Source organism: Hetaerina americana, unplaced genomic scaffold, assembly GCF_022747635.1.
Source record: "Hetaerina americana unplaced genomic scaffold, ioHetAmer1.1.p SCAF_6, whole genome shotgun sequence".
NCBI classification, from domain to species: Eukaryota; Metazoa; Arthropoda; class Insecta; order Odonata; family Calopterygidae; genus Hetaerina; species Hetaerina americana.
Window position 1 is genome coordinate 90,599,436 of NW_027287205.1, and position 21,021 is coordinate 90,620,456.

Consider the following 21,021-nt stretch of genomic DNA (forward strand, 5'->3'; position numbering starts at 1 on the left):
CTCCATCGACTGTTATTTGGATTTATTAGAAGAGAACGGGGTACATGTGATGAAAAAGTCAAAAAGAAATGCTGTCTGTCACTATATAGTATATTACTCTACCACTCCACTAATCCTCGCCATCCATTCATAACAACTCGCACTGTCATAAAGCAAGTATTATTAGCCTGATTTAGCAATCTACTGGTTAAGGAAGATTGTGGATGGACACAACTACCAAATAAATACATATTGAAATTGAAATTCAACCACTTGGCTTTTCCACACAGATTTTTCTTTACTACCTAGGTTTCGTTATGGTATAATATCATCAGGCAAAATGCAAGCAAACCTTTTTCAAAATTGTATTAACCCCTCCTCCCAGCCTGCTAATTTATCGATGTTGCCAATCCTCCTCCTACTTCTCCTATCTTCCTACCTCAACCAATCCTTACTTTCCTCCTCTTCCCCTCCGTCCACACCTACAGGTATATGCCATAACGAAACCTTGGTAGTAAATAAAAAATGTTTCCATACGGAAAAGAAAACTGGTTTAATTTCAATATGAAGATTTTCCACCAAGTGACGTCGGAAACTGTTTCACTAAATAAATACATGTATTTTGAGATTCCTGCTCTACCTGCTCTAGTTTTTGCCCTCATGTTTTAACGTGTAATATAGCCTTTCTCTTTCTAATAAAACCGCATAACCTTTGTTTTATTTATCGCTATTCTCTCCCATTTCTAACACACTGAAATTAAAATTATTTAGAAATGCCTGCAACCCCTTGATTTGCTGACAGCTTAGAGCTTGGATTTTATGAATTCCCCGCCCACCTTCATTTCTACCTCCAGTTCTTCCCATGCCTCTTTAATCGTTTTCTTCTCATATACGTTGAACAGCACCGTTGATAATGGGCAACCCTGCCTTACACCTCCTCCGAACACTCCCCGTTCCCCACCCGCACCCGAGCAGCCCGAGACATGTACAGGTTGCGGATTGACCTCCTGTCCCTCCAATCTATTCCTATTTTCTGCAATATGGACATTAGTTTCTCCCAATTCACCTCATCGAGGACCTCAAAAACTACAAAATATACAATAATATTTTGATTTCTCTCTGTTAGCTTCTCTTTAATAGTGATCTCATTACTGCAATGGCATCGTGCGTACCTCTCCCCTTTATAAACCCAAACCCATCATCCGCTAATTAATCATTTGCCATGCTCTCCATCTTCATGTATATGATCCTGAGAACAACTTTAGCTGCGTGGGATATCAAACTTATTGTTCTGTAGCCCTCACATGATAGAGCCTTTACCTTTTTCGGAATAGGGACTAACACTGATCTCACAAATTCATCCGGCAAGATTCTTTCCTCATACTGTAGATGCTACGAATCAGTCCATATTGGCTCTTTCTCCCATATTTTCCTTAACCTTTTGGTAGTTCCACAGGAATATTTGTTGTCTACTCCCACTCTCTTATTTGATATCATCTCCCTATATGCCCTTTCTACCTTATCATCGAGTATGCCTGGACCTAAACTATTTCCTTCTACGTCATGTTCTCTTTCTATGCTTAACTTTTTGGCCTAAGATCTTTACTACGCAGATATTCTATACAAAAAAATATATTTTCTCTCTATCTCTCCCTTTATATTTTCCAATTTTCCTGTCCTAAAGTTCCAAGTTCCTATTCCTCGGTCTTCTTTTGTGCCTCCACTCTCTCTTTCGTTTTGCAAGGGTATCGTGAGATAAAGAGTGCGGAACAATGCCGGGCACGACACACGGCTGACTGGGCCGAGTCCCGTCCCGCCAGGACTCATATCCTCTATACTGTCCATCATTTTGCTCTTAGGAATGATAATTGGAGTGGATTTCCCCTTGCATTCCTCAATACTGTATTTAACGTGACATCAGCACTCAATGGCCGCCTCATTGAGGAACAGACGCTGCATGGACAACTTTTCGTCTGGCTCCTAACCTTCGACCTATCTGACACGGTTGGCCCTACCAGGAGCAATTATTATTACTCCCGCCAGCACAGCTCTATGGGTCATCGGAATTTGAAAAGATAAAATGTATTTATCATAAACATATATACCACTCTTAACTGGGTAAATCCTGCTCTAATATTTAGCATTACAGGGTAAGGAATGCACAGATTCAACGTGGAGACAAGAAACGCCCCTGGAGAGAGCACCTCAATCCGAAAACGCAAATTCAAGCTCTCTGCAGTTTATCCCCAGTGTTATTGATTGCTTTCAGAGTAATTACTATACATTACATGTACGCAAATTATTTCTGGCTTTAGTTAGTTTTCACTGCAATTAAAAACGTGGATTTGGCAATTACTGACGCAGAATTACTTGAGGCAATTCATGTTCCTGGTCGCACGTCACCAAATGAGCCCACTAAGGAATGTAAAAATTGAGAAAAAGGGAGAATGAAAGAGGGTGAGGTGGAATGGAAGAATGGAGCCTGATTGCAACGGTGACGATAGTAACGGATAGTGAGAGGGGAGCAAAGGCGTGGACTTCCGCTCTGGTTTGGCCAATGTCGAGGGAGAGAATGGATGAGAGTCAAATCGCCAAGGAAACGTGTATCTTAGTTTGATAGAAGGTAAATTTAAAGCGGCCAGAGAGTGAGGGAGGGCGCGAGTGTGGTAATAAAAGAGACGAAAGAAGGAATGCGCATTTGGAGTGTCGGGCGAGATACATTGAGCAATGCGGAAACAGAGCGCCACGGAGGCGAAAGGAGTGCCAAAGGCGAGAAGGAAATTGGTGGAATACACCCGGTTTCAAAAACCAAAAATCTCGGACTTTGCGAAAACGGACACTCTCCGGGCTGTTTCCTTCCCGGGAAACGGAGACGAGTCGAGAGGATGAGAGTCGAAACCCGGAGAGACCTCCGCACTCACGGCCGGCGAGGATTCAATCGGAGCCGGGAGACTCCGCTCCGCGCGAAAGCAATCGGCCCCACGCGACCCCCCGGTGCACAACGCGGCCTTCATTCCGTCGGTAGTAGAAGTAGTTTTAGGGGAGGCTACCTAAGGTCATTTGCGGCGTTAGGGATGGACGGGAAAGGATGAAGGGTGGAGAGAAACCCGGCGTTGGCATTAGCCTGCTCTTGTCGAACGGGGGTCACACACAGTTTAACATCCCATCCGACGGACGGCATATTCCCTCAAAGTGCCCTCCACAAAGATCCTCATGTGGGGTTCGGGATACCACTGAAAAAAATCTACCGCCTCCGGGATTCGAACCCGGGCCCTCACGGTAAGTAGCTTGGTACGTTAGCTCCCTCACCATCCCGATTCCCCTATCGTCGGTCCATGGTGATTCTGCACGACGGGAACTCGAGATGAACCAGCGCTCTTCAGACGGGCGCCCTCCATCCATGTTGTCGCACCGTGGCCGACCGATAGATGCACGAAGGAGAGTGACCAATGCATTCCTCATGACATGGCATACGAGTGCCCGAACGGATGTGTGAATCCCTCGGAAAACAATATAATAATAAAAAGAGGTGCTTGGATGAATGACTAATCGGGCGAAAACTCGGCCACCGTGATTCCCCCGGCCAACTTAGCGATTGACACTCGGACATCCACACGTTCCTGGGGAATCCAATGCAATCGAACGTCAACACGGATTCGAAGCATACTCAAACACTACGTCAGGTATTCGCTTCAATACACGGATAAACAGCGGAGAACTTAAAACTACTCAACAAGCAATATTTAAGTTTATCTATAGAAGTCAAATAGAAAGCATAATTGTTGAATTAACCGAAAATATTTCTGTTTCTCAAATGCCAATGCAGCATATTGTTCCAATTTGATTTTTTAGCGCATGCAGATAATTGATTCCTTTTAGGATTACCTTGAAAATAAAGTACGGAATAAGTAATAATATAATTATATTTCGCAAAATATTAATCTGAGGTTACTTGGAAAATTTAGTCAAAAATGTTGCACAAAATCTATTAATGTTGTCGTGTCACTCAGTCAGCAGTTGCTTGCATTAAGTGGAAGTACCATTGTTTTGAAATAGGATTTACGCTTTGGCTCCAAATACTTCACCGGCATTTCAAAATAATATCACCCTTTTGATTCTGTGAAATTTTTCGCCATGCATGGTCCTCGCGAAAGAAACCTCTATACACTGCTGATTGGCAGACTTTCGTTTTGGGTAGCGGTCATTAGGGGTGAGACGACCGACGGCTTAAGGGGTCATTTGCCCCGTTAGGGATGGGTGGGGTTAATTGGCAGGGGTAGAATGCGCAGGGAATAGGGCGGAGAGAAGCCTTGCGTCGGAATTAATCTGCCGTCAATAAGGGAGAGCGCCAAAGGGGAGGCTCACAATTTCAACGTCCCATCCGACGGACGGCGTGCTCACTCCAAGTGCCCTCCTCACATACAGAACCCCAGGTCAGCATCGGGACAACGCCCGGGGCAAACGCAGCCCCCCCCACCTTCCGATCTGGCGATCAGGTGAGGCACTCCGCGATCAGCCCGGAGGTCCGAATCCCGTTTCTGGCTTTGACGTTTCGCCCTCTCCACTAGTGTCTTCAGTTAGACGAGGCACGGTCATTTAAGAAACCGAATAGTTGCTCTCATTACAGCGTCCGGCGTCCACAATTCGTTCGATAGACATCATGTGAAATAGTGTCCAATGGTGTTGCTCTTCCATCGTATCCATGGTAGTACAATGTACCTCGTAATACACGGCATTTCCCAAAAGTAGCAGAAGTGTGTCAGTTAAATAAAATTATTGCCAGAATTAATACATTCACTGAAATGTCTTCCACTTAGCACCCTTGTGCTTCCACACACCAGCGGGTTTAGCCACGCCTCGTACGAATTCTGCTGAAGCGGCGCCCGGGATACTGTTATAGATCCCTCATCACGGCCCGTAGTAACACTCCCACCGAGCCGTGGTGACGTCCTTTCAGCATGGATTAGAGGCGAGGGAGGAGGAAGAAGTCAGGTGGGGTATTGTGTAAAATATTTGGATCCTCACTCCTAATATGGTCGAGAAGCTCTTTCGCCAGATCCGCGTGCGAGTTTCCTCTTGTTCTTTGCCCGAGAACACTCGCGGCACCAACTTCCCACACGCCTTTCTCATGCCCATGTTTTTGGTCAAATGTCGATGCACATCACTTTTAGGCATGCCAAGTTTATCAGAAATCATGCGAACACAATCCGCGATCCCTGTTCTAATATGCCTTCACTCTTGCAAGATTTTCTGCTCTTTTTGAGGTCGAAGGGCGTCCTGAACGTTCGGCGTCTTCAAAATCTTCTCTACTCTCCCGAAACAACTTGTGCCACTCAAATACACCCCATCTACCCATTCTTTTATTACCTTAAGCTTCCTTGAGCATTCTAGTTGTCTCTTTCCCGGATTTTGCCCAATTGCACGTCAAATCTGATGAAGTAGCGCTGTTTTAATAGCTGGTTCGTGTCGGAGCGTAACGAGGTCACCTTATAAAGGTTTCGCAAACGAACGATCCGCACTCCGCAAAGGCTGGGAGCCAACTGCCTCCGGCCTCCAACCTTTCCCGAGACTGCCCTCCCTCGAACCCAGGCAGCGAAACCACCGCCCGTCCATCGGTCAATCCGGGAAAAAATAAGTCATACTACTTTAGAGACGGACCTTGTACGAAGACCGTGTGCACGGATCTGCTCCTACTGTCACTGCCGATCGGGTGCGGAATCTGACACCAACGTATTCATCTTTTTCAATCAAAAATGAACGAATGGAAAAGCTCCTCGTCTGAAGATGTCCACGGAAGGTCTGTTTTAATTTATGAGGTAACGAGTGTCAGTGGTCGGTATATAACGTGTAATGTGGCGTTTGCCATGTCCAGCGGTGGCCAAGGATGCCATTAGAACGGCACCGATGGGGATTGGTCATAGGCCGAGGAGGTGAAAGATAACCAGTCCATACCCTGCCAAGGAGGAGGTGAAAGATAACCAGTCCATACCCTGCCAAGGAGGAGGTGAAAGAAAACTAGCCCAGGGAGGGTACATGAAAAAAACGGAAAACGAGTCTTAATGCATAAGAAACCTCATGACCGCCCGATGATGAAAAAACTCGGTATTAAAATTCCTAACGACGGGCGTGGTTGCGCATTCACGCTCGCACGCAAATCCTTCCGCCAGATGGCAGGAGCACAAATATCTTCATCAAAACAGATACCATCATCGAAGACGCAACATGCCCTTCGACCGTCGCCGGCGAATGCGACCGCACAAACAATTGATGCAGATTCATCGTCGATTGCCTCTTTCACTGGAAGACGATCAACTGACAAAATCCCCATTCCAAACCCTCGGAGAGGCATCTATCTGCGAGTGAACTATTTAAAATTAATCACAACAAGTTCTTAAATTATTCTTCAACATCCAATGAAGTTGATTGGCATCTCGGACTGGAATCAATACATGGTGCGTATTATTTGGAATGCAACTTTTAATTTAGATCACGTCACTTGGAAAGTAAGAATGAACCACCGCGAAACAGGATAGAGGAACGAAAGAGAAACACGGGTTTAATTGATCACAATGGCGAGAAGGGGCATCACTGCGGTATACGTTTGAGATTTAATTATTCAAGTCGCTGGTGTTTAATTCCTTCTGCTAGGTCTTGACATTTCATAGTTCAAAAGTGCATGGGGGCAATCGCCGAGGGGAACGAATGCACTCATGCGAAGGGGGGAGAGGTGATGCCTGCATTCATACGTGTAGGCGATGCTTTCGTGAGCCTTTTAGGATTAATGCCTACAGCATCATAAAAGGTCAACAAACACAGCTAGTCGGTAGTGTGGCCTTCATCCAACCTATGAGGCACAAAATAACGGCGCCAGCTCATGAACCATGGCATACTAAGGGGGAGCGGGAGGTGTGAATGGCGAAGGGGTGATTGAAGAGGCCCCTCCATCGCCTTACCTCCAACTTGGACTTGGTCCTGGCGCACGCGACAACCTTCATCCCGTGCTTCACCAGTTCCTCGCAGAAACCGGCGCCAATGCCCATGCTGGCACCTGTCACCAGGGCAACCCTTCCGTTCCAGCGATCCATGTCGTCCCCCTCTATTTCGGCTTGGGACAGCTTTGTCTTCAATTCAGGACGATCGTCACTCGAATGAGCTCGAGCGGACCGAGTCGGCCTTGTATTAGCCTCCGGAGGTAGTGCCACTTACTGGACCTCAGATGGCAGCAGGTGATCGGAAGCAGCGACCGCGGTCGGCCCCAATTGCCCCGCCGGACGATCGAGACCAGTTGCTCCCTCCAAAGAGAGGCCGCCCCTCTCCACAATCTCCTCTCGCGGGAGTCAATGACCGTCGAGGATATCTTTTGCGAACGACAGAGATCGTTTGAGATTATTTCTCGAAATATTGATGCAAGACGTGTGCATTTTGATGCTGTATCAGCAATTTCAATCATCCAAGTGAAGCAGGGATTAAACAAAACATTATAATTATCCGTGCGATGTTTCCTCAATCGCGGTGATACGTGCAGGAAGCCGTGCCGATTTGAAGAGAACCGATTAACTGGGTTTTAATCGATAATTACAAGTAGGCAGACGGTACTCCTTACGAAGACCAGGTGCGCCTGTTTCTCAAATGACAAGCACTCTATAAAATGTTTAATGCGACGTAAAACTATCCATTTCGCGCACTTATTGTTGGCAAGTAACAAGTGCTGCGTCACTTTTTCCCTAAGCAGTCTTCCTTGTGCCCTAATCATTAGGACTTGCTCACTGACTCGTAGCTTAAGCAACTAACATCCTGGCCTGGCGGTAGCTGTGGCTTCGCCGGAGTTGGTCGACTACAAACTCACAGCCGATCGAAATTCGTTTTATTCATTGGGAGTATTTACCGGTGAAGAAGGGTTTTTGATGGATCCAGACTGACCAAGAACTGTCGCACGCTCCTTAGCCCCGCCTAACTTGGCACCAAATACCCTTTCAACGCACCCCCCTCTCACGTCAGCATATACGCACCATTCTTCAACTGCACACGATCCTTGACCACCTCCCTTCATTCCATGGTCAGCCTCCCTGTTCTCTCTCCTTCCTCCTTGCGTCTTGCTTATTTCCAATTACCTCTCTGCCCATCTAGCTTCTCCCAGAAAGTTGGCAGTCACTTGCAATCATAACAAGTTTCAGGGAAGAATCAAATTTTTATTGTTGCGTCTCATGCTGCCTCCCTTGTGATGGTATTTTCAAGAACTCTTTGGGAATATTAAAATACTTTCTCCAGGTGCAACCGAAGCATCGTGATATTCCATTACCATAATGACTTCTAAAGGAAAAAAATAGGAAGCATAAGCATATATACACATAAATGACATAAAAATGCCACCAATCAGCATTGCATTTTAGCTTTTGCTTCAGCAATCATATTTCAGATCCATGCGAAAATAGTGTCCACATCAATCATTTTATGGATTCTTTAATTTTGGTAGTAATCCAATCAATCTAAATTTTGGATGCATACAGACTGATAATCACACATGCCTTAGCCTTGTATAACAAGACACAACCTGAAACTGAACAATACAATAAACCCTTCCCCAATTCTGCTCACTGCCTTCCTCCCTTCATTACATCCAACATCCCTATCTTTTTCCTTCCCATTCCTCGCTCCCCCAAAGTCATCCTCTATATATCAAAACCTTCAACATACCATCACCAATCAAAACGCTCTACATTAATCATTTCTCATGATTTCTCCCAAATATTCCTCCCTCCTCGCCCACAATGCCCAGCACTTCCTCATTTGTTTTCCTTTCCCACTCAACCTTTTCCATCCTTCTCCTCACCTACAGTTTAAAATCCTCCAATCTATGCCTATCATCCTACTTCAGTGACCATGTGTCCATGCTGTACATATCTAAGCTCCATAGCAAAGTTTGTTTTAAAGAGTCTTTTCTTAACATCCATGTTACCAATTCTCTCTTTGTTGTGAAAGTTTCTTTACCTAACAAAATTCTCCTTCTTTCATCCCTACCTAACTACTTGCCACCATTTGGTCTGAACTATTTCTGAGACAGGTGAACTATTACACTCGCTCTAATTTATGATCTCCCATTTTAAGATTTTCACATATTTAAGTTTCATTTCCCTGGAAAATGGCATAACCATTGTTTTATTCATATTGATTCTCATCCCATATCTATCGCACTGAATTACCAATTCTTTCAGCAATGTTAGCAGCCCCTTGGCTGACTGATAAACTAAAGCTTGGTGCGAAAAGCTAAACCTAGAATCCTTCATTAAAGCTTGGTCATCAGTTACCCCTAATTGATTTTATGAATTCCCCTACAACTTTCATTGCTCTCTCCAGTTCTTCCCAGGCCTCGTCCATCATTTCCTCCACTTAATGTTGAACAGCACTGGTGATGATGAACAGCCCTGCCCTCTCTTCTTCCTAACACTCCCCATCTAGACTCTCCTTCCCCCACTCATACCTGAGCAGTCTGAGACATGTACAGTTTGTGGCTAATATTCCCCTTCATTAGTGATTTCAATAATACAATGACATCACCTGTGCCCCTCCCAAACTGATCATCCCCTAGGTGCTAATATGCCTTGCTCCCCACCCTCTTGTTAATCATTGATCCATGTCAACCAGGGTGGGTTGGGTGGAGGAAGGGACTACCAAGTTTCAATCTTGCCTGAATAAAGATGATTAATTAATATTAGGTGGGCCATGGTAGTCCAAGGGGTTGAGCGTTGGACTACTGACCGGAGGGTCCTGGGTTCGATTCCTGGACAAGCCACTCTGGGCACCTGCAGCTCCACCCAAGCTCTGTGATTTTTTGGGTACCAGATCCTCCTGGAAAACCATAACCAGCACAGGGAAAGGAACTGGCCCCCCTACCCTGATGTGTGGATATTCACACGCCGTTGGGCTTAGCATTGGGTGAACTCTACCATCACCTACCAAACCGACCTTCGGGTTGATTACTGTGTTTATTTTTTTAAATTAATGTTAGATGAAGTACCACACAAGCTCACATTAATAAAGCAATAAATACAGTAATTATATGTATAATTACATATAAATAAATAAATAAATAAATATATATATATATATATATATATTATTAAATAATTAATCAATTAATAAATAAATTAACCACTCAAACTTAATCTATTTCTATAATCCTGACATATGGCTGCCTTTCCCTTACTAGGGAACTGACACAGATCTCAAAAGGTCTTCCAGCTAATGTCCTGTAAGCTTCCAGACAAATGTCAGCTGATGTTTTGAACTCTTTGCCTCAAGAGTACATAAGTTTCAACCGAGCTCCTAGTATAAATATGTACAATTCAATTGAACAGCAATCTGATCATGAAAGGGAAGGCTGGTCTTCCAGAGACATGACAACGTTACAGCAGGTGGGAATTAATAGCCGACTCTTGCCATTCGAGATGTTTTACCACCAGTTTGCAGGGTCAGCACATGCGGTCAAAATCACCCGATGAGGCTGGAACCCAAAATTCATGCCCAAAAATAACTGGAATAGTGGTGCAGTTGGCGGAGCTTAAAGAAGTACGTATTTTCTCCGCCAGGTGAGCAAAGCGGAAATCGTTCCGAGTCCTATACAAGTATTGTTGTCATCAGGGAATGTTGCATTCAGTCACAATAATTTGTTTTGTAAAAGCAGTTTCACTTGCTCCTCATTTTAATCACGGTGAATTTAAGTCAAAAGTGCACCATTGTGAAATTTTCCTTGCCGCTCGGGGCAAAACACTGCATAAACTGTTGTCACGTCAAAAACAGCTTACAAGGATTGTGCCATGGGAAAAACTCAAATGTACCACCACTGGTTTTCTTGTTTCAAAGAAGGTGAAGAGCCGCTTGATGACGAACCTTGTTCAGGATGCCTGTCAACAACAATCAAGCCAGTGGAAAACTCCGTCATCACCTTGCCCAAAGAAAGCTCGTTCGGTGAAATAAAAACCTCATGACGATGCTCATTTTTATGTGAGAGGGGTGATGCATCCCGAATGTGCACCGTCAGGTCAGACTTTCTACTTGGAGGCTTTAAAAAGATTGCATGCCAGTGTGCAACAAAAATGGCACGGTTTGTGGGAGAGAAAGGACGCTATTCCACCATGGCACTGCACTGGCTCACGCCGCCATTTCAACATGACTCACACCCAAGTCCCTTGCTCACTGACCTTGCTCGGTGCCATTTCTCCTCGTTTCCTGGAATGAAGGGGGACATGAAAGGACAAGGTTTTGATGAGATGGAAGCATTAAAGAAAAGAAAACGAGGCAGCAGTGGCGTCGGCCATCAAAACAGATGAGTTTGAAAACTGTTCCCAGGAAAAGAATCACAGACTGGACAAAAGTATGATGGAGAGTACATTGAAGGTAATAAAGACTGTTTTGTAAAAAAATTTAACACAGCTTTAAAAAAATAATTCCAGTTATTCTTGGGTACCCCCTGTATACGAATCAAAGATTCATATTTCCCTCTAGTGCACGGCCAAGATTAAAGCAAAATTAACAAATGGAAACATACCACCAGACTTCCTCCTCTCCATGTTTCACAATCTAAGACCCCAGACTCCCGGCCGCACATCCTTGGGAACACTTCTGGACCACGCTGCAAGCAACCTGTACACAGATTTACTGCATACATGCTGATTACCAACATATTCCCCTCAGAATTTGACAGGTTTTCCACTAAGTGCCCAGAAGACTGAAGAATTCCGTGTACTGCAGAAGGAAATAAGGTCTTCAACTCCCAATGGCACTGAATAAGGAATGAATATCACACTCATATTTGGCCGAACACCACCTCTTTTTGTTACGTAATATTTTATTTTACATTGGATTTCTTTCATACAAAGCTGAAATTTAGGTTCAAAATAATTAAAGGCTCCACAGAGCCAGGATTGTGTTCATAAATGTTTTATTTCATTTGATAATGCATAATCTTTACCCTTTCCTGCGATTAATTTTCATGACAAGAATCCATCCATGCAATTCACCATGTGCAATTGTCCTGAACATTCAAACAATGGACTGCATGTCAGGAAAATAGCAAGGATAAGCAGAAAATCCCTTAAAACTCCAACAATTCAGGGATTTTAGTATTTTCCTAGAACGAATGTCATCTTCTTTGGTTATAATACTGACCCACAAGAAGCACAGCATTTCTGCATTTATCACATTCTTTTTATGCACTGAAACTTGATGTGAAAAGTTCATTTAGAATGGGATTAGGAAGCACACTTCTTTCATATTGTAAATAGGAGTTCATTCCATGTGTGTTACACCACAGCTATTGGTATGAAATTATATCGACTCAGATGTCAGACCTTTCAAAATTTTAGCTGGAACCAGTACACAACTTTTCTGCGTTCTTAACATGCCAATTAGGGAAACAAATGATGTCGCATGGAAATCATACTTCTTCAATACACTTTAAAACTTCATCACTTAAAAATTTACATACTGTGAATGCTCAAATTCTTGCTATAAAACTTGGTGCTGATATTGCTTAAGGAGTTAATTCAATGACTTTATGAAAGCCGTAATGTTCATATAAAGGGAGAAATGCTGGAAAATACCAACATACAATTGTTGCACCAAACTTCCAAATTAGAGATTTTTTTAAAAATCTGACAAGGAAACTTGAGCAACAAAATATTTTAGAATTTGTTCTTAGTTTAAGCATTTTGGCGAGGAAAAAGTAAATTTTTCCATCTGATAAAGCTGCCAATCTATATGGGAGAAAACCATACCGAGGACTTTAAAAGCACTTGTCTTCAAAATATAGCTCTTTTTTTAGGAATTTGTTTCCACGTTCACCCTCTTGCTAGCACACACCAACACATGTATTTACACCACACATGCAATTTGGGGGGGGGGGGGGAGTGGGATAGGGGGTAATGTTCACTTTGGACACTTAAATTACTGGTATACGCAGGTACACAGGGTCAAAATTACAGCACAAGTCAGCGGTGGCTGGCATCAATTCCACTTGAACACACTCTTGCTTCACATATTACACGCACCTGGTACAAGCACTCACCACTCAACCTGATCGGTGAACTGTGACAACAAAATTACTCCTGGTGCTTAGTATGCTACAATAGACTGAGAATTCCATACTGCAAGACACACCAAAATTCGTCAATTGACTGCCTCTTACTGCAGAAAAATGCACAAAAAGAGATGTTGCTACTCAACACAGTAACATATACATAAATCAAGTTTAAATTCATAGAAATTTTTGGTTACCCTATTCAAAACATGGGCAGGTACAAAACTGGCTGATTGGTTTAAAATATGACTTTGAAGAGATTATGTCCCTTTGCTAGTGATCATGTCCATATAAAATTCTTGAATCTTATTGTAGTAGTTGAAAAGATTAGTTAGCTCAGCAAAATGAAGCTACGAGAGGAGCAGCTTGAAAGAAAGAGATAGAAGTTTAAACAAATCGATTGACTCAGTATGCCGGAGAGGTTGTGAGTGGAACTAAATACTTAGAAACTGCGACAGGGAAATCAACTCCTACAGGTCCTTCAAAATATTGCTCAATTTTATTTGTTGGTGACCGTATAAAATAAATGTACGACATGGAGGTGTGATGGAACTCGTCATATTTTCAGGAAGAAAATAAAGTTTTTATTAGAGGGGAATGAATCACTGATTAAAAAAATCAAGGCTGATTGTCAGTCAGTGCACATGTGCCCTTATTATAATGATATTTTGAAGCCTATAAGATAGGGGACCATTTCTATTTTGATCCACCGACAACAATGCAGTGGAACAGAATTGCTGCATTTTTCAAGTTCAAATTTATTTTGACAAAAAACCCTCTCCCTCCTACACAGTCCACGGCTAATGATAAGGTTAACAGGTATTTGGATATGTCGTATTAAAGAACCGCGCTCCAATAATTACTCAACATTCACACATTGGAGTCAATCTCTGGGCGCACTATTTCATTCGCAAACCATCACATTTTTGGAATAAAAATTCTTTCTCTTATCTCATGAAACTTCCACACTCTTGTCTCAACAATTTATACACACTCACAGCAAAGATTTAAGACGTAAACCCCAGACGAAAATGCCAACTCCTCCGCCATCTGATTGATGCAGTACGTACAAATGCCACCACTCGCACACAGAGAGTGAAGTTTACCTAGTTGACAAAGTAATACTGTACCCTTATGAGCAAATGAAGATGCCACGTTCAAGTAGAGCATCACAAAGAGTGCTTGCACCTTTTCATTGCGTGTTGTGCCAACACTGATGCTCATCAGCAGTCTTTGTGACTTGTGGTGAAAATAAAATCATTTCACATCGCTCCACAAAACTTACTTTTCCGCTCGACTGCTTTGCTTGACTAGCAATTGGGGAAAAAAGCAAAAATAGTGTTCACATGGGCTGTGGATATTCTTGAAAAAGGTTTAGAAGGCGGAAGTTATGATGAGTCACCAACTTATCTCCATTTAAATTTGAATATTATGTGCATTGGATTTAAAAAAATGGCCCATAACGGTGACTTGCACATTGGCTACTTTTGTGCACTGGCATTGTGGTGACATTGAAATTCACTCGATGGTTTGACTGTGAGAGATGCAATCACACTTTGATTTACAAACAATTTACCCTCATTTTTAGGACTTTGGAAAATTCCCTTTCGAAAGGCAGGTTCGTTATTTAGCGGATACAAATATAGAAAAATTTAAAGTTAAGTTATTCAGTAAGGAGTACCAATCACTTCAAATGTTAGTTTTAGAGTTGTTAACTTCAAGTCAAATGGCAAACTGATTGCACCCACCAATCAAACCATACGCAAGAGTATTTTGAACCTCCTCCAGACACACAATCATGGTGTTACAATAAAATATTCTCCTCTAGTATCACAACTCCTCAACCACAATTCCGAGGAGAGATGCCCTCGGGTGAGTACCGGACTGGGTGCCTCCAACCACCCTCTCGGCACTCTTCTCTTCATTTCAGAAATGCACCAACACTCTCCAGCTGGCTCAGGGCCAATCCCCCAGGGTCCACCGCCCTTCGGAACGATGGACATTCGCCAGAGACGAGATGAAACGGACGATGAGACCACCAAGAACTATTCTCATTGACAACGTCCCCTCATGGAATGACGATTTTTTTAATGCAATAACAATGGCGCCCCAGTTCGACTCCACTGAGGCTTGAGATTACAACAAGAACACACTTGCCCCGATAGAAAAGCCACGTGAGATTCCGAAACACAGCCTCACGCAGTCCGCTTTGTGGCAAACTCATGGAGGATGTCCCACGCCATCCCGACATTGTTGCGTGTGATGCCTAGTGCCCGGATGACCTCATCCTGTGCATAGCCCTCCGACGTCAACCTCGCAATGTACTCCATGTTGAGGTTTTCATAAGGGGGGATGGCCGACGATGACTGGGGGTCATCTTCCTCCTCGGCTTCGTCACTGCCGTTGCCCATGCTGCAGTTGGGCGATGATGACTCACCCCCATCACCCCCTGACCCCCTCGTGGCCCCTCCAAAGTCCACCCGGTGGTCCGGGGGGGCCCCCTCCTCCGCCCCCTTGCACAGGGGTGAAGCCACCACTATCCGATTGTCCAGAGGGCTCCTGGAGCTCCCGCCTCCTCCCGGGTCCGTTCGCTGCTGGCTGAGGTCCACCACCAGCATTGTCACATGCTTAGGGGGGGTGCTTTGGTGCCTCTGCTGCTGCTGGCTGGGTGACCGCAAGTTGCTGTGGAGAGCACCAAAATGGTCAATAAGGTAATGTCCGCTTTTTGATTCATGCCCATGGGCAACCTTGGTCATACAAGATTCCTAGAGAGCCTGATGACTGTGAGGATGGCCCACCACATGAGGAAAATAATGGCAGGCATTGCTGGGAAACAATGTGTATGAGTGGACACATTGTGGAGATGATAACACTGACAGAATGGTAATCGACCGACCATACACTGCAATAATGACCAGCAGCTACGATAATGAACGATGGGAACCCATATAGGAGTAACTCACCACTGACACTCCTTCTCATAGAGAAGCATTCAAATTTTCCTCAAAAAGATTCTCTCATTATGTTAAGAGTCAATTGAAGGGTTTTCAATCAAAAAGTAACATTCTGGGTTCTACGAGGTGTGCTCAAAAAGTAAGGTGACTTTTCAAATTTTGCGGGCAAAATACATTCGATTTTTGATTTTGTTGAGTTGGCACACATGTCCCAAACATTTCTTTACAGTTTCAATAATATAACATATTAAGTTTGTAATTGACAGGTACAAATTTTAGACATGGTTTGGTGTGATCGGCGATTTTCTGCAACAATAAACAATGGATGAAAGAATTTGCCGACCCCGGTGGCGGCGGGGTAACGTCCTCGTCTGCCATTCCAAGGGTCGCGGGTTCGATTCCCGCCTGGGTGAGTTTCCCTCCATCTAGGGCTTGGGTGTTTGTAAATGTGACCATTGTTATCGTTGTTAACAGTTCGATGTAAAGGCCAAAATGCGCTGTTTTCGGACTAATACTGAATAAATAAATAAATAAATAAATAAATAAAATTTGCATCGAATTTTGTGTAAAATATGGAATTAAGTGTTCCAAAACACTTGAAATGTTGACAATGGCATATGGTGAGACTGCTTTCAGTAAAATATGTTTAAATGTGGTACAAGCTCTTCCAAGACGGCAAAGAAGATGCCAATGACCAATATCGCTCTGGATATCACCCCAGCACGTGAACAACAGATGAAAACATTGAAGCAGTGAAGAAAATTGTTTTAAAAAATTGTCAAATTACTATCAGAGAAGTTGCTGAGGATGTTTGCATACTGGTTGGCTTGTGCCATATAATTTTTCCGAATGGTCTAGGCATGAGATGCGTGTCAGCAAAGTTTGTTTTGAAACAGCTTAATTTTGACCAGAAGAACCATCGCATAAGCAAGCTGTTGAATGATGTCAATGATGACCCTGATCTGCTTCAAAGGATCATAACTGTGATGAATTATGGGTATATGGTTATGAAGTCGAAACCAAGACCCAGTTGTCTCAAGGGAAGAACCCAGGAGAGCCAAGACTGAAAAAAGCATGCAAAGTTTGAAGAAGCCACCATATTTATCAGGTTTGGCCCCCAGCGACTTTTTCCTGTTCCCGAAACTGAAGAGACCTGTGACAGGATGGAGATTTGAAACGATTTAGGACATAAAGACAGCATCGCAGGAAGAGCTCGATGCTATACCAAAAAGTGCTCATCAGAATTACTTTGAGGATTGAAAAAAGCATTGGCACAAGTGCATTATATCTGGGGGGATTACTTTGAAGGGGAAAACTTGAATATTGAAGAATATATAAACATTTTTTCATAACAATGTAGTCACCTTACTTTTTGAACACATCTCATATAATGTGAATGTTTTGTTCTAATTGCTATCATCTCATTTAAAATGAACAAAAGGCTTATATTTACAAATTGCCTTTTCACATAAGGAATACATGGGCTGTTCAATGATTCCTTGGAAAATCCAAGAGTTTTGTTTCTTTAGAAAAAAGGAAAAATATTAGTTTCATACAGAGATCAAACACTTCTATTTAGAAGTCTTAACACCAAGCGAGAACAAAGATGGATGAAGTTCATGTCACATCTGCTCCTGTCTTTTCAACTGTTTACAATTCGGTAATGAGTTTAAGTGTGGTCGCACATCCAAAAATGACGAACATCTTACGGGACATCCAGTGGAAGGGACTTCCTCCAAAATGATTGACAAAATCCACAATATGGTTTGGAGTGATTAACAAATCAAAGTTTGCAAATTAGTTCATGCCAAAGGCATATCACGAGGTAAAGTGCTTTCAACTTTGCGAGAATAATCTCAGGAAGATGGGTGCCATGTTTGCTCTCAGTGGAGAATAAACGCAATGGCGTGGTTGATTTGGAAGCTGGCTGGCCGCCTTTCCAACACAATCTTGATGAGCTTCTGAGTCAATACGCAACTGTGGATCAAGCATGGGTGCACTACTAAGCACACTCCAAAGACAAAGGAACAATAAAAACAAAGGGTTTCTAAAGGGGATCTGGCTTTGAAGAAGGATAGGATGGTGAAATCGGTCGCAAAGCGATGGCCACCGTTTTTTGGGAAGCAGGCAGAATAACCTACATTGATTACTTGCAAATAGGGCAAATGATTAATGAAGAGTACTATGGGCCATCACTGCTACCGATTGAGTCGAAAAATCAAGAATAAAGTCCTCATTTGGCAGAGAAAAAATCTCTTCCATTGAGACAAACCAAGGGTGCACACCTGCAGTTTCAATGACAAAAATAATGGAATTAAAATTACAAATTATTACATCAACCCTCTTCACCAGATTTCACCCTCATAATCTTTTTTAATTTCCAAGCTTGAAAAAAGGCTCAGTAGTAAACAATTCACGTTGAACGACGAGGTCATCGCCAACACTGATGTTTATTCTGAGGACCTCACAGGATACTACTTTTTGGATGGTTGAAAAAGTTAGAGAAATGCTGGGAAAATTGTATGGGGCTAAAAGTAGATTACTTTGAAAAATAAAAACAATCTAGTTGATAAAGTTCTTTCCCGTCTTCCACTGGGTCAGGGTCTCCATTTTGGCCAAAATCTCAATCAACCAGATCATACCTAATAAACAGTCTACACAAACTAATCTGTTTTTCTATTTTTCCTAAGGACTTATTGAACGACCAAAGTACCTTTACAGAGGCCTGTGTTCAATTCACACAATCCTCCACATATTCCACCACAGTGGATTTGTTTGTCTACACCTTCAGCAGAGCTCACCAATGAACGACCGGCAAAATGGGGCATGCAACAAGATGAGAAAATTTTACAACTGCTATGACAAGATTAGCTCATTCATAACTCTTAAGCCATTCATTTTCACAGTGGATTGTGTCACCAACTTTTGATGATTTTCTTGTATGTAACTAACATAAAGGATTTTGGCCAACATTTCAGAAAGGCCAGAGAACAATTCAATTTGCGGTCAAACACGTGCAATGTAAATTTTGCTGGTACTTTTAGATCCATTTCCGCTCTAAAATCAGCTTTCAAAAATATGACGCAGTGGAACCCCGTAATGCATGATCCCTACTGGACTTTTCTTGTAAAACGAAACACTCATTTTGTGAATCATTTTTTCCCATGTAAAGTGATTGAAAACACAATAATGCATTCCATGCAGAAAAAAATAAATTTTGTGCAAGGTTTATTCAAAGAAAATAATACAGACATCATTTAAGATTGCGGTCCATGTTCACCTGTTCTTCTATCGCGAAATGAAACCACCGGGTATGCGAATTCCATTCATAGAAAACAAAAAAGATTTGAAATAATAAATCCATTATTTATGATACGTTCATAATTTATTTTTACATGAATTTGTTGAAAGACATTTGTTTTTACTGACTCTAAAAATTTATTTGAAAATGCAACACAGCATTATCACAACGTAAATTTTTAGCGCACGCAGCCAGTCTTTAATAGAGCGATGCTTCTCTCCATATGATGCAATTAAGAATTTGCCTTCATCTCTTCCTCCATCATGGAACGAACCAACCTGGAACACAAATTAGATTTACAGGGGAAAAAAATTAAAATAATTGGTTTACTATTTTGATACATACCTAATTCTTTTTTAACAGAAGACTGCTGAGATTCATTTGCTTTTGTCCACTCTTCAAAATGTTGCAAAAATGCAACACAGGAAAATACACATCATGATGACAATTCGTGGCGCACGTAACAACAGCAATATTAGGGTCGTGTATCTTAATGTACAATGGCAGAGTTTCCCCTACTTTCAGCATTTCTCTTATTACGCCAGATGATTGCTGCTTTGCTGTTACCTCCTCCTCCTAAGACAAACTCTCCTCCACGACTTGTCCCTGTGAAACACAATGCAGCTCCATAAGCTCTTGGCTGGCTCAGCCAACTCCCCGCTCTGCTCCTCCACAACATCATTGATATCAATGCCATCTCCTTGCAGTCCCAGGAACTTGGCCAAAGACAAAATCTCGTTCACTACAGTCCCTACATCTGCTGTCTCAAATCCCTTCAAGTGAATTTCGCCAATGCTCTCCGGCCAAAGCTTCCTTCAAGCATAAGTGAAAGTTCTCTTGGTTATCCCTTCCCACGCCTTTCCGATCATCTCAAGGCAGTCAATGATGTTGAAATGATATTTGCAAAAGTCTCTCGGATTGAGATTTGCCCTTCCAGTCACCGCATAACAATGTTCCAAAAGTGCTCCCGTGTAGAGCTTTTTACGGTTAGAAATAATCTGCTGGTCCATTGTTCAGAGTTATAAAGTTGGGGATGAAACTGGATCTTGAGAATTCCTCCAGGAGGTCATCTTGTAGGCCGGGAGGATGAGCTGGAGAATCGATCATAACAAGCAAGATATGGGGGGGTAGATTAATCTCAAGCAAATACTTTTTCACCGGACAAAAAACTTCATTGATCTGGTCAGTAAAAAAGTCAACCATGCCTTGTTGTTGGACCTCCACGTCACATTTAGCCTGCTCTTTTGGACTTTGCACTTCTTGAAGCTCGAGGAATTTTTGACCGGTAAATAAGCATGGGTTTAATTTTCAAATCGCCACTAGCATTGGCACAAAATAACATAAAATGGGATGGTCTTTCATTGCCTAGAGGCCGGACAATGCGTTCTCCTCTTCTTTTATATAGGTTTGCTTCGACATCTTTCTCCAGAAGACTCGTCACAATTAAAGGCCTGTCGCAGCAGGTAACCCTCAGAATCTAAAAGCTTCCTGAAGTCACCAACGAAGTCCTCCGCTGCCTTTGAGTCTGGGCTCGCTGCTTCACCAAGACTCACCATGCCGTGAACGCTGGTTCTTTTCGCAAACTTCTCAAACCACCCATGGCCCCTTGGCCTCAAACCACCCCTTAAATCCTGCTCTTTTGGCCATTTATAACCCTGGAATCTTCTTAATGAGGTCAACAAAAATCACTTTCATCTTCTCACAAATAATGT

The 21,021-nt window shown here is 42.8% G+C and overlaps 1 protein-coding gene across 1 annotated transcript in view; it reads right to left on the minus strand.

The window, feature by feature from the left end:
* LOC139695137 (dehydrogenase/reductase SDR family member 11-like) overlaps positions 1-7,138 on the minus strand; it is a 46,334-nt gene extending 39,196 nt beyond the window's left edge. Inside the window, exon 1 of the mRNA XM_071593783.1 lies at positions 6,933-7,138. Within this exon, the coding sequence (XP_071449884.1) occupies positions 6,933-7,064 (132 nt within the window). The 5' untranslated portion in view covers positions 7,065-7,138. The remainder of the gene's footprint in view (positions 1-6,932) is intronic.
* Positions 7,139-21,021: the final 13,883 nt, after the last annotated feature.